The sequence below is a fragment of the Synchiropus splendidus genome, chromosome 12 (assembly GCF_027744825.2).
Source record: "Synchiropus splendidus isolate RoL2022-P1 chromosome 12, RoL_Sspl_1.0, whole genome shotgun sequence".
In the NCBI taxonomy this organism is placed as follows: Eukaryota; Metazoa; Chordata; class Actinopteri; order Syngnathiformes; family Callionymidae; genus Synchiropus; species Synchiropus splendidus.
In genome coordinates, this window is record NC_071345.1 from 18,393,947 (window position 1) to 18,415,836 (window position 21,890).

At 41.8% G+C, this 21,890-nt stretch overlaps 1 protein-coding gene across 7 annotated transcripts in view; it reads left to right on the forward strand.

Annotated features, from left to right (window-relative positions):
* Window positions 1–21,890, forward strand: part of oxr1a (oxidation resistance 1a) — a 139,747-nt gene that overhangs the window by 64,946 nt on the left and 52,911 nt on the right. For 2 of the 7 annotated variants that reach the window (XM_053881788.1, XM_053881793.1), the window contains exon 1: window positions 15,455–15,854. The exons of the other annotated variants lie outside the window; for them this stretch is intronic. In XM_053881788.1, the coding sequence (XP_053737763.1) occupies window positions 15,698–15,854 (157 nt within the window). In that variant the 5' untranslated portion in view covers window positions 15,455–15,697. Of the gene's footprint in view, window positions 1–15,454; window positions 15,855–21,890 lie in introns of those variants that run through there. 7 annotated transcript variants of the gene reach the window in all.

Here is a 21,890-nt window from a genome sequence, read left to right on the forward strand (position 1 = left end):
GCTGCTTACAGCCTGGATTACAGCAAAAGCTTGTACCAACAGAGCCACTTTTAAGGGCTGGTTTGAGACCTCAGTTGTAGTCGATGATCGTGACGCAGCTCTTCTTCTTCATGTTTGTTCTGGAATAATGGTAGCTCATCTGCTCTGTGGAATATGTCTCGAGGTGCTCAGTTGGGAGATCTTCCCACCTGAAGCATCTCAATTTCTTACCTGCTTGTTCCTTGAATAACATATAGCAGTCAGGCGTAGTAGAGCTACAATTCTTCATAGGGCATTACATTACGCAGAACAGGTGACATACATTCACATTTTAACCTGCTGGATTTCTTGTTGTTGAAAGTGGTATTGATAATCGAGTCTGTCCCTCATCAGTCTTTAATTGTTGTCCTTTTGAACTTGCACAAAAAAAACTTCTCCAGACATTTGTCTGTTTAATCTGCATCATTCATCAAGGAATTCCAAAGATTGGCATCCAATCTACAAAGCGAGGTAGCCGGTTCAGCTTTTGTCGTGTCCTCGAATAGACAGTGTGTCATTACTCTTGCCGAGGTCACAGGTCTTGCCACGGGAGATTTGGGGGGAGCAGTTGCACCACTTTGATAGAAAAATGACTTGATGGAGGATTGTGTGTTTTCCTTTTGCTTCCTACTGACTCATCACGTATTGACTCCTGCCTCACCCCTCAGGTCAGGCATTGACAGCAGTCCACATTGATCTGACGCCACATGCGTTCCTTCAGCACACGGTAATCAATGGAAAATAATCATGGGACTCAAGTGTTGATATTTCAGGCTTCCTTTCCTCAACTTTTCCCACCTCATGTTCCCTTTCTTTGAAAGGCAGCAGTGGGAAGTCATGCAGCTGGATAGGTGTTGAAGCACACCGCTGGAAGTATTTTGTAGCACTTCTGGAATGTTGATATTGTCTATGTGTCCATGTATTTAGTGTAAGGGTGTATTTAAAGCTTTTCACAGTCATATAAGACATAGAACATGACAAATATTTTATTACAAATGTATTTGTTGATCCAAAGAACACCATCCACCGTCCACCATTGTCAAAAGCATGTTTAAGTTTGAGCTGAGTTTGGTGTTGTGCTGCGTAAATACAGTACAGTACAATCCAATACTCTCAGATTATCCGACTGCTGGAGGAGAACGCCTCATGTCCTGTACTTTTACCTATTGTGTGGCATTTTAATTGACCCACTATTAAACGTGTTAATATTCCTGTCAGTTGATGCCAGATTCTAAGGTCTGAGAGAAACGTAGTGTGAGATTAGCCGAGTGGTGGATAGAGTCCAGGTTGTGTCCCACGGCGGTGCTGCGTTCTGAGACGCTGTGACACTTGACAGCAGCTTCTCCCCCGACTGCCAGCGTCTCTGGCAGGCGGCCGGCGAGATCCCAGCGCCACCCGCGCTGACATTTACATCATTATAGTGAGCCTGCAGCCTCCTCTGGAACTCTGTGAGCTCCACTCTGTAATTGAACACAGAACAGCAGATGAACCGAAACTGTCGACTCATTAGGTATGACTTACAACGTTCCTGACGATGCGGATTGCATTTGAAAAACGCTGTGTTCCGACTCAGCAGGCTGTTGGGTTACTGTGGACTGAGTCAGGCGCTCTCTGTCATCACCCTCCCAACGTGACTCTCTCTTATTTGATGTCCTCCTGTCCGCCAGATTAGGAAACCACCTGAAGAGATGAATCATAAACAAACTTGTGCTGCAACTAAGTGTTACCTCATTCATTTATTTGGACCAGGTGTATATTTTCTTTTTGTTTTGTTTTGTTTTTTTCTCCTGCTGCATTTTCGCCAGCGACAAACACATTTGCCAGAGGATTGACAACAAACCTTGGGAGTTAGCTGAGAATAGTCATACATGCTCAAGATTAGGTTTCTCATCTTTAAAACAAATATATTATGATTTTTTACTTGAGTTGCAGCCCAGCACTTGAGAATCTCTGTGCTAAACATAGGTATGCTAACGGCTGCAAACTTCACACCCCATAAGCACAAGGGCCAATATTGCTGCCTCACTGGTGGCTTTGCTGATTCAGCGTCCTCCAGCCACGGCACCTGACAGGGCAAATGCAAACAAGACAGAATCACACTTGTTGGAGCGTCTTAACAAACCCAAGAGCGGCGCTGCCTCTGCAGCTGGGTGACTGATTACTCCCCTGTTAGTTATTCATTGGATTTCCTCTGTGAGGTGGAAACTGGGAGGGGACTTTGTGAGGCGAGCAATACACTAACTTGATGTTATACCACCCAGTCTTGCTGGATTTGCACTTTCAAAGCAAGTGTCACGTGTTTAATTAGCAGTTATTCAATACACGGAAGAGAGCGTGGCGTTTGGTGCTGCTGATAGTTACGTTTTGGGTGGTGACCTTGATCAGTGTTCCGGCTGGTCCTGGTGCGACGAGCCGGCTCACAGTTGTAGCCAGAGCCGCCGGCCGTACATCACTTTGTTCTCCATGTGACTCTGTTGTTATTGTCTCAGGTGGCACATTGCTTGTGTTTACACATCAGCATCATAGCCAGAGGTGGCAATTACACGCCAGGCTCAGATGAGCACATCCTCTTTGCTTCTGTATAAATAGAGACCCACACAAATCTTTCTGGAGGAAGGGTAATGTGTTTGACTTTGTTGGGTGTCAACCGTGATGATGTTAGGTTGTCATGTAATTGTGTAGCAGGGATTTTTATAGAACTGACATTGACTTCTACAGGCAGTGACGGAGTAGTCAAAACAAAAGCACTAACTGTAGCATCTACTGGAGTAGAAAAGCACTCAAAATTTGCTCATTGGCACTCGTTTTTTTTTTTTTCTTTACCCAATATTATTGTGGATGCAATTATTTTGTCCATGAAATTCTATACCATTTGCTATATAGTTGATTTAAACAGAGCTTGGTAGGACAGCATTATAGTAGGCGAGCATCTCAGCACCTTGTGCACCACTAAGTGTTGAAACTAATTTGCCTTATTATACAGTACATCGTGTGGCAATGGCTGCTCTGGACTATTTAGCTGTTGTATCCGTGTGTCAGTCCTCAGTTTATGGGGTCATGTGACCGTTTATTCAGATGGTGGCATTAGTGGGTAACACATTTATTCTACTAGAGCGTCACTTAGCTGGTTCTGGAAGGTATATATCAAATAATGTGCATAATCAATAAGACAGATCTTGGAGAAAGTTTTGTCCAGAGTGGAACTTATCAGACATCAGTGTGATCTCCAATTCTTCATTATTATTGTAATCCAGACCATGTTGTGTTGAACAGAACCTAAACTCTGTAATCTCTTGCATCTGAGTGTGCAGCGCGTGAACAGCTTCTCATAAGGGTAGACATTGTTTTTGTTTTTTTTATACACTGACATTTTGAGCAATTAGAACTGACAATGAGATGAGCAATCGAACTCATAAGCAACTACAAATGAAAGCTTGATCGTGATTTGATTAGCTGAGCACAAAGAATGAGGACTGAGAACAAAGTTGTGAACTGACTCACATTCAGTTTGGAGAATGAATGCTGAACTCAGACCTTGCATGAAAAAGATGTTCATTTAGATTTTGATTATTCCTTGTGAAAAGCTCTCTAGTGCTTTATCACTAATAATATTCAGTACAGCGCCCTTTTTTCACTCGTCTGTCCCCTCTGTGGTCGGGCAGTTATGAAGCTTCTTGTGCTCCCCCTTGGAGGGCAGTATGGAGCCAGAGTAAGAGCTATCTTTTGCACTCCAGCAGCAGCGCCCTCGGCCATGCTACGTCGCCAGCACAACTGCCTCTGTGTTCTCAGATAAGCCCTCTTGCCTTGGCAGCAGAGGCCAGTCACGTAGCACCACCAGGCAGCTTAGCCACGCCGCAAATCCAATACTGGCTCTCTCATCCAGCCACGCTTCCTCTTGCTTCTCCTCTCTGCTCTCTGCCTCATCTCTCGCCCACTTTATTTATTTGAGTATTGTCATCATTGGAGTGATCAAAAAATAGCATCCTGCCTTAATATCAACTTTTTTTCTGATATTTAGCCAAATCTTTTTCACATCCCTCCACTAGACTTGCACAGGTATGTGATCTTGTGACCAGAATCCTTCATGTTTCCCTTGCAGTCAATAAACACCTCTGAACAAGGCGCTTTTCTTAGCTCATCAGCTCTTGTAGTATTCAGCAACACTAACCGGGCAGGTCATTTGCACTTTAGCTTTAAATCACTTTGACTACCTTTGCAGTTGCAAATCATTACCATCTGTTGGACAACTGTGAACCTCCTGTCTCTGCATCTCAGCCGTGTTATGAATTGATGTCACTACACCTTGGTGGATTAATTGAGATCATTTATGCTGTATTTTTTTGGCTAGTTTGTTTGGCTAGTTGGTCAGACTGAGTCATTTTGGAAGGTTTTGTGTTGTCTTTGTAGTGTGATCACAATGTGCCGTCATTTGGAATGAAACGTGACCATGTCGTGACCACTCCTTTGACTGGGGACAATAAAAAGCCATTGCTCTAGTTCAAAGCCAACAAGAGGAAGTCGTCAACCTGAAAGAGTGAGAGAAGAAATAATTTGAAAAAAATCTCTGTGTAGAGCTTACCGCTGAAAGATGAAGTAAAAGAACTGAAACATGTGAACACAACAATGAAGGTTCTTATTGGAATGTCCCCAAGTAACAAATGAAGAACTCCTTGACTGAGTCTGAGGAGAGAATTGCCCACTTGGCCAAAGACATGAAGCTGATGATCTCGGTCTCTTCACAGAGGACCTAATCTGGCACAAGGTGGGATACAAAGAGGAATTTATCAACCCTGCACAGCAGATTGTCTGGAGGCCCACCATGGGTGCATGACCTTAACCCATCCTAGTGAAATTCTAGCAGGAAGCAATGAAATTCAAGGTTCTCTGTGCAGCATCGCAGGCTAGAAACATCACCATCAATGATCAAACCAGGATTCCATTCAACCACGATTACCCACAACAGGTCTATGAAGATAGAAAGTAGCAAGTGGCAAAGATGCTCCTGGAAAAGTGGAAATCTACAAAACTCCAGAAGCAGCATTTCAACCACACTGGCACTTATCAATGGAATACGAACAAGAATGAGAAACAAAAGTTATACCATCAGAAATCTTTGTCCACTAAGTTGCCAAATAATGGACGCAGAAGTCTGACCCGGTTGAAGAGATTCATGATTCAATTATGTCTAACAAGCTACACTTAATTATAATCTACCTTGGTTTCATTAAGAAGCACAGAAATCCTGCAATATGTCTGTGAAGGGAAAAGACATAAAAAGGGGCCCAAATTAAAATAATTGTTCTCCTCACTGCTCAGAGTTAACCGTAGTGATTAGTTTAACTGAAGGTGACGTTCTAACACAGAATTGCACAGTGTTTACATCTGTTAGTGGCTGGTCGCCTTAATACAGCTCAAAACACCCACGTGTCCTACAATTTATTCATTAAATATTAACATTGCACACTTAAAAGATCAACACAGTATCATGCCACATTTATACTTTCAATCATTTTTCATGTGCTTTTCACTTTTAAAAAGTTCATAAACAAATCAGTTCCCATGAATGGCTGTCCCACCAGACCAATTTTTTACACTCAGTCATAGATTGAGGAAATGAATCCAGCTGTTCTGTAAGGTGATTACTATGTTTACTATGACAAAGTAAAGCTATATTTCCAAGAACTGAATGCAGTGTGACCCCTCCCACTGCTAACCCCAGCCGTGGAAGAACCATTACAAGTTTTGGTTGAGAGGCGAGTGACGCAATCCTCAGCAACATTTAGACAGTACACTTGATTGAGCCGCAGCATCGGACAGATGGAGCGACATCAGTGTGTGCAACACACGCAGGTGCATTGTTGACTCCTTTCCATCATGCACACACTAGCAACACACACACACACACACCACTGAAACATGTCGTCTCCACAGTAACCCAGGAGGCCGACAACACCATTTCCACAAAGGTTAATAGTATTCTTTAGTCATCCCGAGGTGATGCTGGCGCCCCTTTGACACTAACGCGGTTACTGGCTCGGAATGTCACCTGTTTTTTCAGGTTTTGATTTTCTATTCTTTAAGCTTCCTTCATTCACTTATCCAGGGATAACTAGCTCTTCCCAGAATTAATCGTTCCCATTGAGTCTTGCCTTTATTTCTTCTCTGATTAAATGCCGATAGAAGACCATCTATTTCGATGCGGATCTACTCTGAAGTATAAATGGTTTTGCTGTATGACAAAGGCTCCAAAAGGGTCACTGATTGATTTATGCTGGACTGGCTTTCATTCGTCCCCAGGCGGGGAAGACAAAGCGCACACTGCGGCATCCGCTGCACACTAAACGGCTTGCATTTGGACCTGGTTCATGACTTAATTCAGGTGAACATCTGCTTGATGGTTAGCTGGGCAGGCGATAGCCATGACTTTGGTGCATAGGTTCAGTGCTTCCAACCTTACTGGGAGTTCATTGAAGCTAAATGTGATGGAGCATCTCTGGTGTTTAGTGATAGTGACTTTCATTGAGTTCCTTTTTTGAAGAAAATGCAATACACTGTTCTGCAAATGAATTTAGTACAGCCATGTTATAATCTTTTAATTAATGAATCTATATTGGTAATGATGACTATAACAATATTGTGTGCGGATTGAATAACGTACAGGGAATGCAATGATAAGGTATATGTGTATAGGAATTAACATCTGAATACTAATTAAACTGAAATAATAAAAATTAAATTAATGTGCCAGAGTTGAGTTTACATTTTACATTCAACAACCAGTGGATGGATAACCAAACAATGAAGCAATAGTTTATTCTAAAATTATTAATTACGTTAATTTTAATAATTTTCAGTCCTCATTAGAAAAAAATCTGAAAAATAGTTATTGTTCCTTTCCAAAAGCTTTTCCTAAACATGATTCATAAAATGTTTGATCGGACGGTTCATGATATGACCAAATTGAAAGTGTACAACAAAAATCTGTTCCGCTTTAATTAGATGGTAAAGAAATCCCAGTGAAGGTCGTATGCTGTACATGTTAGAGGACAATATTACTTATCTGCCGTCTCTCTCAATGTCACACAGTCTGAGATGATGTCACTTCTGACACGAATGTCCTTTAGATATTTGTCTGACATTCAGTCATTTCTAAATGTCCCCGGAGACCACGCATGCAGTCCTTAAATCAATTCAGTGCTTTTAAGCGGCCCAGCTGACCTTCACATTCTACGGAGAACGACGTTAAGAGGACTTGAGGAGCGCTGGTATTCACCTGTTCCAAGGACACCAAATGTAGATTTCTGTTTACAGAACATTGTGCTGTCATGTGGATGAGTCAGTGCTGTAAGTCTAAATCACTGAGTCATTGCACTGCCCAGAGGGATGGAAACAGCTACCAGGGCCCATGTTTTTCTTCTTCAGTTTGATTTTAAAGCAAACATGCAGCAGTGACTGAACATACCTAGAGCTGTATTTTATTTTTTTCAGGTGATGCCGAGATCTTCCTAAAAACATGAGAAATAAATCAATGTTGGTAATAACTGGCATCATGATTCTTTTGTTTTGTTTGTTGACCTCTTCTTTGGGACCAATCGTGTCTCAGATTTAACAGCAAACTTTAACCATTCTGTAGTATGAGCATTTTAACAAGGCCTGGCATTTCATCTCGAGTCTTCTACATTATCAGTATCCACGTGTTATAATACACAATTGATGCAATCACATTGAAAACCATGGTAGAATTGTTTGAGGAAACGTTTGGGTCAAACAGTAGACGTGTTGACTGGAGGCTTCCACTCAGGTCCCCAGACATTTGGAGATACAGCAAGATTTATTGGCATGTTGGTGTAATTATGTTGACCTGGAGTCTCTTGGTGGCCCTCTTCTCTCTGGGCTCAATTTATAAATGCCACAGAACTAGTAATCCAACTGTTTCCCCACTTAGTTTAGGGAGAGGCTCTGTCGTCCCCCGGCTGGGATTGATTACATTTAGCACGGCGTAAGAGTAAGCAGTTTTCCACTGTTGCACGCCGGGATAAGCCTGCTATTGATTCATTTTACGGCCCAGTGAAAATAAGATCTGCCATTTCACATCACGGTTGATATTTGTTTCCCCTTTACTCATAAATTTATGGGCTGTTGCTGTTTAAGAAACACTGTTGTGCGCGTGCAGTTGCTGAGTTAGAACTGTGTTATTGTGTAACGCTCTCGGAACTGAGTAAGGAGTCGGTGAAGCGTTACACAGTTATAGAGGCCGTTTAGGGACTTGGAAAATGAGTTTACAGAAGCATACAATACTGGTGCAAGTGGGTTTGTTTCATCACTGTGTTTGAAATTGCCCCATGCTGCATGTTGAAAACGATCCCCTGATGCCTCATGAAATCCTGCCTTGTGTACTTGTGCTGTTGTCGCAACGGCGCACTCAACAAGCTCATTTGGAAACGTGTGTATTAATGGTCACAAAATAAAAAAACATTCACACTGGTGGAACTGACGGTGCAACTTATGGAATTCCAGAATCCTACCAATCTGGGCGAGTTCCATTGCATAAGATTAGCGGACATGTCAATGGAAAACTTTATGTGGTTTGACCTTATAAGGAGATGTGTGTAAAAAAAAAAAAAACAATAAGTTGGATACAATGTATCATATTATCGTGATATGATGTGATACTATTGAATAGTGACCCAAGTGTTACAATGCGCGTCATATCATGAGATTCTTGCCAATACTCCCAAAATACATTTGATGTAATAAATTGTGTAAAAACAATTTATTGTTGATACTTTTTATCACAATTATCCACCACCTTTTCTTTCTCACATTCTCTCATGATCTTTTATCCCCCCCATTATGGTAGATTTTGTTGTGCAAACTGCCGATGTTGTCAGTTACACTTTGTTAGAATAGCCTGTTTGTGTGACAGACTGTGAAACAGTAGATTTGTGTTCGATATCTAATCGCCAATGAAAAATGTGGATTCTTCTTTGGTTAAGATGTTTTCTATCTCCTCCAAAATTCTGTTGGAGATGAGCCTCCAACAGTCGATGATATCCACAGCCATTGCCTGTAGCCTTTGCTCTCCTCATCGTCATCCTCCCTCCACATCCTCCCATTAGAGCGCAGAGGACTGTATTGTAGATGCTCCGGGGCCACGTTTGCTATGCAGCGGTTTATCCAAGAGGAAGAATAGCTCGGAGACAGGATTTAGCCGGACAGTGTTGCTGTACGCCGTCTTCTCTGCATGGGTCATTGCGCTGGACATTCAGTGCATGCCACAGCTCTGGAAAACTCTGAGACACGTAATAGCTGAAAAAGCATCCATCTGGTTTGCAAAGCCACTTCATCTGCTGAGTTTGAAAGCGCTGATTGAAGAGAGGCAATAAAGGTTGAATGAATGTGTTGCAGGTGTTTGAAATGTTTCATGTCATTAACGACAGTGGCTCTTTTATGAACCATGAGTGTCTTCTCTGTAGGTGTCTGTCAATCCCAAAATACCCTGTGTGTAGTGTTTTCTAGTAATAATAATAATAATAATGGCCTCAATTCGCACTGATGGTTGGTGGTAAGCTATGTCTGTGGTCACAGCTGCTGGTGTATGCTCCTCAAATCACCAGTTACGAGCACTGGGCAGGATTCGAACCACCAACCTTATAAACATTGGATGGCCACTTCTACCAACTGAGCCCCATAATTTTAAATGGATGATATTGTGATTCTATGTGTCAGAAGATGGACTCGGATGTTTACATCGCCCTCTCGTCTGGGTTACCCTTCCTCCTTGCGTGCTAGAGCACATGCTACAAGACCATTCTGACTCTCCTAAAACCCAATCTGGTATCCAGGTACCTGCACAGAGAGAGACATCACAGTGGATGGAAATGATGCCTCAAGATAGGACCACACAACCCTGCACTGCTGTGAGTTTAGTCAGAAGAGACAATGTGATATAAGGTTATGAACATCAGGAGGACGTTTGTGGGTTCTGATGACCGAAGTTTATCTGGCCAGTGTGAACTTACTTAGAATTGCACATCTCGATATTGAGACAATATTGGGCCAAGATCCATTGACATGTGGTGATGACATCGACAACCAAAAGTGTCAACTATGGACTAAATTATTTTCTTTTAAGTTAAGTTTTTCTCTCAGAGCTGCTGCTGCTCTGACCGCTCTCTTGTCTGCCTTTCAGTCCTTGACCCGCGGTCTGTCACGTCTGTTTCCAGAGGATCTAACCTGTCTGCGAAGTACCAGGCATATGAGAGACCCTCATTAATATTATTGGTGTTTAAAGACGAAGGCATCCTTCAGTGATTTTGGATGGAGACAACAGTCTATTACAGTTTGTGCACGTTTGATATTTTTGTTTTTGTGATGTTAATGCCATGATTCTTTAATTTTTCATATCGCGATATAGATACAATAACAATATATTGTTCAGCCCTACCTCATACGACAAAAGCTCCAATTCTCGCCCAAGGTTTACACTAATATCGCCTGACTACTGAAGCAAAGTTGGCTGATGGTGCCGCTGTATCAGCAGGAACCAAACTATCTTGAATCAAATTGACCAACAACTCGCCTAACTGGGGAAATGTGCGAGTTCTTGTTGTGAAACAAATCGAAGCATACTTTTATATCATATAGATCGTGAATACAAACAGGTTTTTCTCATGGAATACACCTACACAGGTTCTATGATCAGGTTTGCTGATCATTCTATCGTTCTAGATCCTGCCAGAATCAACATATGCATTTCACCAGTTATCTCCCCGTAAATGTTGCATACTCTGATGCCACTGTAAGAGCACTGTATATTTAGCTACGATGAATGCTCACAATACCGATGATGCAATATGTCCCTGGCTCCTAATTCAGCCCTCGATTTATCCACAACATGATCAGTGGTGAGAGATTCATTATCCAATTGAGTGTACTCGTACAGGGGATGTTTCCAGGTGATATATGGCCGTTTCACTGTGGCCAGAGAGAGCAGCATCCTCTTTGGATCTAAGGGACTGTTTGGTAGTAAACCCCAGTCATTCTATGAGTCACCGTTCCCAGTCTGTGAGGAGCAAGTGCCTAAGTTCTGTTGAGACTCGGTTGAGTGATTCATGGGAGGCTTTTTCGGCTAATGACGGAAAATATGACTGTGTCTCAGTTGAAAAGAGGGCTATTAACCACTTTCAAAGAGCACAAGAGCCTGGTGAAGTGGACATTGACTTAACAAAGCTTTTGTTTTGGGTGGTCGTCTGCTGATGCTTCAGCCTCACTTTCCGTCTTCCTGTCAGATTTATAGTGGGTTCATTGTTCCTTGTAAGGCAGGGCTTTATTATTTTTAATAAATTGCCCTATATGAGAAGAGCGGTGATGCTTATCTGATGTATGTCCTATCCTCATTCCCTCCTCCCCCTCTTTCTCGCCCACCATTACGGTTCAATTTTCCTCTATTATCTTTCCTAGCGCGAGCGGTTTTCTTTATTATGTCGCATTAACGGACTCATCATGAGCTGCGTGTTAGCTAGTGAATAGAACGGTATGTTGAAAGGCCATAACATCAAGGAAGCAAGTACTTTGCTCAGCAGAAAGACGGCCTCTTCTTTCAAAGTGGTGGTCGTCATTCGTCAGCGATGGCCAGCGTCTCGAGGGCGGCATCAGACAGCCCAGACACCCGAAGAGAATAGATGGCCGTGAGCGAGGGGCAGGAGCTAGGTCTGATGTCATCGATCACCGGCCACCACCCAGTAGAGTCCTGAGAAAGACACCCAGCCAATAGCGGGATTGAAATATAGCGGCAGCAGGTCAATGTCAGATGTGATGGTACATGAGCACTTGTTTTCTGTTGGCACCTCATTCAAGTCTTTTCCCAAATATTCTGTTGCTACTTTTATTAGTGGTATAATTGATCGGAAGAATCATACTTCAGTATAATAGTGTTTAAGCAGACTTCAGACACTTGCATTCAATAACACATTGACCAGTCAGCAGTTAAGAGTTAGGATGTTTTGTGTGTTTATGTGGCAGAATAGATAGAAATGTGATCTAAATACGGTTAATGTACAGTATCCAGAATGAATGGCAACAGTTAATGAGTAATATTTTCTTCTAATGAAAGTTTGTCATTTATTGTATCATTTTTGCCTATGCAGGTGGTATTTGTGTTTTTTTTTCCCGTCAGAATCACTTTAAAAGGGCATCTTGCTTTCTTGGTTTATTCGTTCAAGAAGTGTCTTGCTCTTAAAGCTCTCATTTTCCTCATAGTTAACACTACAGACCAAATAAAATTAAATATATTGTATATCTGGAAGAGGATTGAATTGCTTTGACCTCAGTGCACTTGTCTGTTAATACCGAGTAATTACTTTGTGGTAATTAAAGCTTTATTCTTTATTCCAACTGCATCTGAAGTTCCTTCATAAAACTTTAGTGATATTCTGAAAGTGCTCTCATGCATGGTGATGATAGAATTGACATACATTTTGTCAACAAATGAAAGTACTTTGACAGGCTGACTTAATTCAGTGACTGATATTCATTCAGTATTAATGTGTTATGTCAAGTGCTTCCATTTAGATTTGACCTTCTATTTATAAATCACAATCATGGATAAACTATGCGTGGCTGGATTCTGCGGGTCTTCATGACACATCACCAAATGCACACCAAAACGTGCACAATAGCAACATCCTGCCTGTCTGGTAATGAAAGATAACGGTCAAATGGCTGGGAAGTACATGATTGAAAGACAGCAGTGTTTGCTTTTCACCATTGTTCCACCTATTATTAGGCATTTATGGCTGCTTTTTATCCCCTTACTTGGCTGCATGTTTGCCCCAGGAAAATCATGTCATCCATCTCTAGTCATCTCCTCTGCCCGACATGCCTTTCCAATTATCACACAGTAAAAATTTGAGTGTGCCAGCAGGTGCAGGCGAGACGCGTCACTGAATTCACTGACGTCCTAGTGATTTCCACTGTAAACAGGAAGTGTCTGGCAGGAAGGTGTGTGTTTATGTTTGTGCACACATGCTGGCGCTCACACCAGCAGGCCTCAGCTCTTACGTAACCTTGACTGCTACTCAGTTGAGTCGTTGACAGTGGAAAAGTGGCAGCTCCCCCGCGGCCCTCGTGTTTGTTGTGCAGTAATGAAAGCGTTCCTCTTCTTTGGATTAGCTATAGCCTACCTGGCTCTCGGTGGGAAACTGCAGAGATTAACAGCCACTCCCCTGAGCCACACTCTTGGAAAATGACAGACTCACGCACAGAACCCACACTGGCAGCTGCTGACACCAGCAGAATTGAAAATGAGTACCTAAACACGATTATTTCCTGACAACTTGCACATCATCATATGATATAAACAAGCCCAGCTAAAATCTAATTTCAGAGGGCACTTGTTATATAGGTCATTGAATCTTCAATCTTTGTTCATACACTGGCTTCAATTTAACCGCCTACACATTTTACAAGGAAGTGAAACTGGTGTCATTTGCATTCAAGGGGCTGCATCGTCTTATGTTCTCTGTGGGAATTCTATATATTTGACCTCTTTTGGTGAAATAAAAATGCTAAAAGACCACAGTGTCCAACTGCATTCCCCTCAATGGAAGGTCATCTTGATCAATTAGATGAGTGGGTTTTATTTTTTGTTTATTTGTGAACTGAAAAGTACGTCCCTTCATATGTCCTGCCAAATGTACCACTTTAGTTCCGCAAGCAGCGGATCCATTCCCTGCCATTTAGTTATGTTTCTTATGGGAATTTATTTATTTCATATCCACCTCTGATGCATGATGTTTTCTGTGCATGTTCCGATGATTCAAATGTTCTATATTTGGTCATGTGAGAGTTGACAGCTCTCATTTATGCAGTAACAGTGCGGCATGATCGTTTACATGGAGCGAAAATCCTGTGTTTTTCTTCTTTTGTTGATGACATGAATGAATTTAAAAAACTGGAATTTTTTTTTTCCTTCTTTTGATTTGTTAATGCTGCAGGCTAATGATCCTCAGTCAGCAACAAGCAAGTGGTGAGAACACGTGATAGAACAGGTTTGAATGAAGGCAGTGTAGAAACAAATAGTCCAGTTCTCAGACCTGGTCAATTTTACAGGACAAAGCTCACCGATTGTCAGGATTGTAGGCATAATGGGATGTGGCTACAGATGGTTACCAGCTCATCAGGAGTCTTGGAGTAGCTCTGCTGCAGGGTAGAATTTGAGTGAAATTTCTGTCTGAGTGAAGATGATTGGGTGCCACTTTATTTACAACACTCATAAATATACAAAGACGGTGCTTAAATTGTCACGCAGTGTGAGGCATTGTTCAATCACAAGAGCTGTCAGGGACAAATATGATCCGTTAAACATCCTAATACGGTGATAAAAATACTGCATTCAATTTTAGTAATGAAAAGATCAAACTATTGTGAGAGATTTGATCTTACCCAGCTTGTACCCACATTACATGTTTGGTGTTTCACCTGTCTTGCTGATAGATGCTTGAGTTGGACTTGTTAAAATAATGCAGGTGTATTGAAAATTCGTTTAGTTTTATTTTTGACCCTGACACAAGAGACCTGAAAGCACTCTGTGTCACCAGCAGATGGAGCACTTTCTGTAAAGTCCATGGCAGCAGAGCCAAACCTTTGCTTGCTGTCCTTTGTGAGAAGAATGGTGCTATATTCCTTTCAGAACTCTTAACCAACCGTGTTATAGTATCACCGTGAGAATCCCTGCTGTCTATTTTTTTCATTATTTAATGTTTTTGCCCCCCATATGCGGTGCTTCACAAACCCCTTTCTATTGTGAGACACACTGGCAGAGTAATGTTTGAGTGGCTCACATTTAAATGTATATTTGAGCATGATCAGGCCCCTTTGAGATTGGCAGGTATTGATGGTGTGAGTCTCTCTTTTTCTTAAAAAAAATACAAGATGCAAGTAAATTAAAAGTAATCGGTGCATAACAATCTGTCAGTCTTTTGTATGTAAAGGTCATTAAGCTATTAAGAAAAATGAAGAAATCGAACTTTATTATATACTTTATTATGGTAAAATCCATTTATATTATAATATAAATATAAATAATCCATTAACTGCTTCTGATCAACGCAAAATCAGAACGTTTTGTGCAATATTTCTTGTCACCTTTTCATGTAACTGGTATTAATTTGCTGAACTTGTGTCCCGTGTCGATACAACTGTTGACATCTCTCTGTGAATTATATTATTGGAGTGATTTTTGAATTACAGTCGTGTACTTCAGTCGTGAGCTACATCTGTGTGGAAACTTTTATTCTGCACGACGTCATGTCATGATTGTGTTGTGTGTTATTGAACCGCTGTGCCTTTTTTCATGGATCAGCAAATAAAAGTGTGTTTATAGTCTTTGTTTTTATTCGTCAACAAAGTCGTCACTGTGGTTCAACCATGTGGTGACAGTTGAAAGTAGCAGAGCATTTGACTGGAGTCCACAGAGGCAGGCTCCACCAGCAGACAGACGTATTTCGAACAGTTCCTGTTTTGGAATGTCGGGGCCGCCAGGACACTTGGGTCGAAATCCAGAACGTTTCTACTACCACACCGAGTCTAGTAGCGCATTTTCTGAGATGGCAACAAACTTTTAGAGCGCTGGGACGCCGCTAACAAGCTAAGCTAGCTGAAGTCTGACAGCAGCGTTATGGACTATCGGTACATCCTGTCAGTAACGGGCAGTAGTGCGAGAGCTGTCCGGGACGCGATCTCCCACAGACTGTGGCCGGGACTCGACCTGGACACCTTCCAACGAAACCACGACGTGACGGAGTTAACCAATCTCTCCTTACTGTCAAAAGCAGGTCGGTGTCTTGCTGTATGTTTTCTTTGCCCGACGTGCTGAAGGAACGTTGACTGACGTGTTGCGTCTTCACCGCCAACAAAATGTCTTTAAAAACATTCTACCTCTCCATGAAAACACCGTCGATGACTCTCTGAAACTTTTGATAGTTCAGCTTGAAGCAGTACAGATGTTTCAATAGGATGTTTTAGTTATAATGCATCTAAAAGGTAGCGTGGCGCTGTGACGTAGTCTTTCTCGTAGTCGCTAATAGATTAGCTTTAAAATAAAATTGTCCATGTTTTGATCACTTGAGCAATTTACACCGTATGCTATCAACTTCAAGTTGTTTTTCAAGTAGAGCGGTCAAAGAAACGGCTATCGACTGGCATTCCTTAGTCAGCTTTTCTGCATTATTGTGAGTATATTGACAAACCACAAGATGATCTGAACCTCAAGTCGTGTCACAGATAGGGAATCACTCAACCAGTTCACTTAAATTCAACTTGACAACAATGACTATCGTAATACATTGATAACGTGGCACCAGGGTCAAGCGTGATGAACTCAACCTTTTAAAACAGTAGCTCCTTTTTAATCGTGTCTCTCTGAATGAGTGTTGAAATTGTTGAAAATGTTTGCTGAAATCAAGATGATTTTTTTTAAACAAAGATGAAGTAAAAGATACACATATGCGCAATGCTGTTTGCATTTTAAGTCACTTAAGTTTTCCCTCCTTCTCATACAACTGCTTGTGACTATCTACCACACCTATAAAGTTTCTTGAATTAAATTGACCTTTCGCGCTGTTTGTTGTCTGCGTCCGTCGAACAAGCCCATAGTTTACATACTAGCTTGTCAAATATTTAATGGCAGCAAACATTGTGAAATCAGTCTATGAATACCATAACCAGGAGGTATTTCTTTTTGTTGTGGTTCTTCTCTTAATGTCCCAGTTTCCGCTGCTTCCTGTACATTTATCACAAGACCTGTTGGTTTCAGACTTCTAATTAAAAATAGATAAATGTAGCTGTGATATGGCTTCTCAACATTATTTCTATGTTCGCAGTACAATGTGAGAGGCCCCCCTGCGGTTTTGTATGCTCTTGTGCAGCTCGTGCAGAGTCATCGGGCTCAAGCGCTTGGTGGCAGGCAGGTTAATTGTTCGATCTAATTAGGACAAAGAGTAATCATATGCATGCTCTGCTGCTCTGGAAACGTCATAGATGGCAGTGGGGTTCATTAGCAGTCATGGTGCTTCTCCCTCCAGCTGCAAAGTGGACCATTGTGGCACCTTGTGTGGAGATGATATCGTAATCACTGGGAGCAAATCGGATGGCAATAGTAAATAATCCATTGGATGCATGGAAAAATTCTGTTTCACACTTTCTCTTTTGGATCTAGCAAGAAGTAGACTGGGCCTTGACCATTTGGCAAAAATTGAATTGCAACTGACAGTATTGTGAATCAGCATCCATTTTATTTCATTTTTGGGGAATGGAGTCGGGGAATGCAACAAGTGAAGTGAGCAAACGTGTGACATGGGTTGGACAGTCCAGATAATCTTTGGCTGGTGTTGACCCACTCCTGCCTCATCTGACGGTGCTGTCACAGCGCAGCACCTCAGGTACTGTTGGAGCTACTTGCCAGGGTTCCGGTGGAGTGGGTTGCCAGGTTTTCTCCTGCAGTCTTGCTAAGCTCACCTCAGCTGCACAAAGCAGTTTTTTTTTTTTTTTTTTTTGCAGCCTTTGCCAGGCATTCAATTAGTGGTTCTGGCAAATTAATGTGAGGGTTTCTGTGTAGTATGGATCTGGAATTCGTTACAGGGGACAATAGTGTTTGATACCTCTCAGCTGAGATGAGGATTGGTCATAAAGTGATTCTGCCAAGTTACTCACCTCCACTACAGCGTTAAAACTGATCATACTTTCAGTCGCACATTTCCAAATGCTGTGAGGTGTTGAAAGGGTCGGGATCTTGAGGAGCACTTCATTTCAATAAGAGAATTCCACACACACACTGTTGTTTTGCATAATTTCAGTAGTTAAGATCAGAATTTGTTGTCAGTGTTTTTGTGCATGTGCAGACTACACTCCATACTGTTGATGGATAAATGGGTAGACAGCATTGCTAAACTTGTGCGTGGGACTTGGGGAAAACATTGTTGGATCCTAAAACATGTTTGATGTCATGTGACTAAACTGTCTGCCTGTAGTCCAGTGATGAGCCCAAAGACACATGCAGTGGATTTCACTGCTACGCTACATTTATCACATGGCTGAGTGTCGGATGGTGAAGCATGAAATGTGTTACTGTGAGGTGTTAAATTATTTCCAAGAATCTGTTTTGTTTGAGACTATTGCAGATAAAAATTGAAACATTGCTGTGTATAATAGTGACCGATCATACCGATGTCTGAACGTGATAATTATTCTCTTGGACATGGTGAGGGAGCAGGTTTGTCCCAAAGGTTTGACATTGAACTCCCAGTGCCTCCGTCTGTCCCTGGGGTATTTACGGTATTACTCACTGTTAGCTGTCGCTCGGCACTGACATTACCAATTACACCTTCCGCAATTACCGGGACGATTCTCAAACTGCAATCTGCTGATGGCTCTCAGCACCTGTAATAGATGATTATAATCACCTTCATTTCCCAAAAGTCCTTGGGCTGTTTTGTATCTGCCATCCTGTCAGCCTGCATGCAAATCCTGCTTCCTATGGGGTTGGACAGCAGCTAGGTCAAGTTGCTAGTGTACCTTCAAGCCCACTGGTCCAGAGCACCCAACAAATTCACTGGTTCTCCATGACTGTGTTGAAGGTTTGCCTCAGTGAATGCTGTCGGGGATCATTTTACCTCCACTTGGTATAGCAGGAGTAGTTTTGCTATCTATAGTCTTAACTCTTACCCAACACCTACCACAATTTACTGACTCAAGAAGGCCTCAGAAACTGAGTTTTTCCCTGTCTTGTTTTCATTTGTGTGATCATTCTGAAAACTAATCATTTACAAGGTCCTAAATCTAATTTGCTCACAAGAAAAGTGGTGCTGGACACAGGGATTGGCCCGATGTAGAACCATGTTGTGTTTATACTGTCACAAACTGTGTACTGTCAGTTTCATATCGGTTCTTAATTGTGGCTGCGTGAGCCGATGAGTGAGAACAAGAAAGCGATTGACGTTCCTTCACGTCAATGTTTGTTAAAAATTTGATGCTAGCGCCTGACCCATCGCCAATTCTTAGAACATTTTAACATGGGCGGGGCGATGTAGTAAGAAATTCATATCCTGAAATTTGGACTAAATGGCGATATCCGGTATAAAGCTCGTCTCTGCTCTTTTGACAAAGCAAATACAGAACATATGTAAAAATGATATTGTAACCCATTTTATTTGAAGACATCCCAAACAGTTAAAGTAAATCTAATCTCTAACAGAACGTATCCAAGTCAGTGCAAAAAATAAATACATAATCATAATCCACTTGCAGTTATTTCATTTATTAGCGGTATTTTTACCATTATTTTTTTTTAAATATCACTGAAATATCTAAAGAAACAGTTTTACTACAATTAAAAAACTACATTGATAGACAAACCCTCTGCTTGCTCCGCTGCTCGGTGGACAAGCATGTTTGTGTTGCCTTATTTGTTGTCGCCACAAATTTGACAAACTAGCTCGTCCATGTTGTTGGGCTCTCCTCGCTCTCCTCGCCCTCTACGGGCTCATCTCGCTCTCCAAGTTGGAAGCCAGAATGTTTCCACACCGGGACTGTGGCTATTGGCTTGGTAATGGGACAGAGGGCAACATTTGGTCATTTACTGAATTCGTATAAACACTAGTTTTTAATCATGAGAATTCTGTCTGCCTTTGCCTACGTCCGCCGGAATGTGCGACTTGGGTTCTGCCAACAACAGACTTCAGTCATTGATGTTTCTTTATCTGCAAATAACATGGTGAATACCATCTTGTTCATCTCCACCTTCATGATGTGTCTTTTGTGTTATCCATCTGTTCAGATGTTTCCACTTCATTTTTAATACGTTTGATCAGGTGAGATTTCATCTTTGAAAAGAGATCATTTTTCTGATGTCGTGGCGGCTCTTGTGTTAGCCGTGGAGGTGCGCCATGCTAGTTCATTTGTGGTGGAAACCCTGGTCTTGTCACTTATTCTGTGCTAGCTACTCTACTTTCATCGTGAGATGAATGACTCCGACATGACTGACGAGGTTCATCATTACAAATGCAGACCCTCAGCTGGATGCGCTAAGTGTCCGATTATTAGTGCCTTTACGATGTCCTTGAAGTGTCATCACACTGGTTTCCATGACCAGGGGTTTTCCTCCTGGTAATTTTGCTGAATATGATTGAAATTTGCCGTTTCTCAACCCTTTTGTGGCCGTAACTTGGCCATCCTTATCGTCATATTTGTTTACCGGCGCAATCTCGAGGCTATCCGCATCTCGGGAGTCATGACACTCGTGCCATGGAAAGCATGCTGTTGATGGAATATCTGATGCTCATGACCGGCTCATGATCTTAGTTTTGGTACCACTTTGCTTTCTGCATTGTTGCAGAATATTATTTCCCCTTTATTTTTACATTTAGTGTCATGTCAAGGATCTTTCTCTTTGTGTGAAATGACATAGGGAAGAGACATCCGTGAGCTGATCGTCAATAAGTTGCCCAATAAAATGTATTTGTTTATTGCCTGTAATAACTCTACCTTTAACTGCCAAACAAAGTGGAGGCTTTGTGACCACCTGCGTAAATGATAGTTAAACAGTGGCCAGCTTAAATGTTACCTCCTGAGCAGGACACTTTGCCTTTGGCTTGGTACGCAGATCTGATAATGCAGACTTTGTGTTTCTAGGAGCTTAGCTCATCACTTCTTCTGCTATTGATCGCATCTGTAACCTGAGAGGTTAGTGTTGCTGCCTTGATGCAGCGTGCCAGGCCTCCAAAGGGCAGTGTAAACCAATAAAGATGCGCTCTTTGTACCATAACCATGCCAGCCACTGTCCCTTTGATTTTGTAATTATTAAGAAACGCTGGTTCATGCAGATGAGCAGTGCTGCTGTTGAGTTTCAGTTTCAAGTGGCAGTAGTTGGGAAAGAAGATGAGCACATCTTATTTATGTATCAAACAATCGATTAAGCCACCGTAGAGTGAAACTTCAGTGCTGCCATCTATCATAGCCCATCTATCTAAATCCCCTCACCCCTGCATCCCGCCCACCCTCAGCTTTGAATTGCTAAGAATTATTGCTCAGTGGGCAATAAAGCAAAAGGTTGGAGGAATCACAGAGTGATTAGTGAGACTGGAGTGTGAAGGCATGTGACAAGAGGAGGCGGAGAAAAAAAGAGGAGGAGGAGAGCAGGGAGTTGTTGCAGTTCTTTCTCTTTATGACAAAACAGGTTGTGAAACTGGTATGTTGATGGCGCTGATGTGTTATTAGTCTAGGACATGTTTGCAGTCTGGTAATACTCGTTTTAAAAATTTGTGATGTGATTGTGTGGGTGACTACTGCCGATAGTCATTTCAGACTTTGCATGTGAGAGTTATTCTCTCTTGTCCATTTACATTTTCCATCCTCTCTTCTTCTTTCTTGTGGACATTTTATGGCCCGTAATTTATTCACCATGAACCGTTTAACTGAATACTCACTGGTCAGAAATGTCCTCAACCTCCATTATTTTTAGGAAGTGACACCAAAGATCCAGATAAGAGGCCTGCTATCTTCTGGAGAGTGTGAATATTCAGGTCTGTGCTGATAGGGTTGTGTTAACAACTGCCTAATGGTACCAATCATGTATTCAGAATGTATTAAGTCGGCTGAAGAAATTTTGCTTTGCTTTTGTCCGTTTGTTGTTAGCATAATACTATATATATACATAATACTATATACAGACTGGTTTGACAAACATTTGTGAAAGAATGGGCCGCTCTCTGAAACTGTCATAGGATGCCACCTGTGCAACAGATCCAGTCAGGAAATGTCCTTGCTACTAAATATTCCACAGTCAACTGTCAGCAACTCGGCCGCAAAGTGGTCGG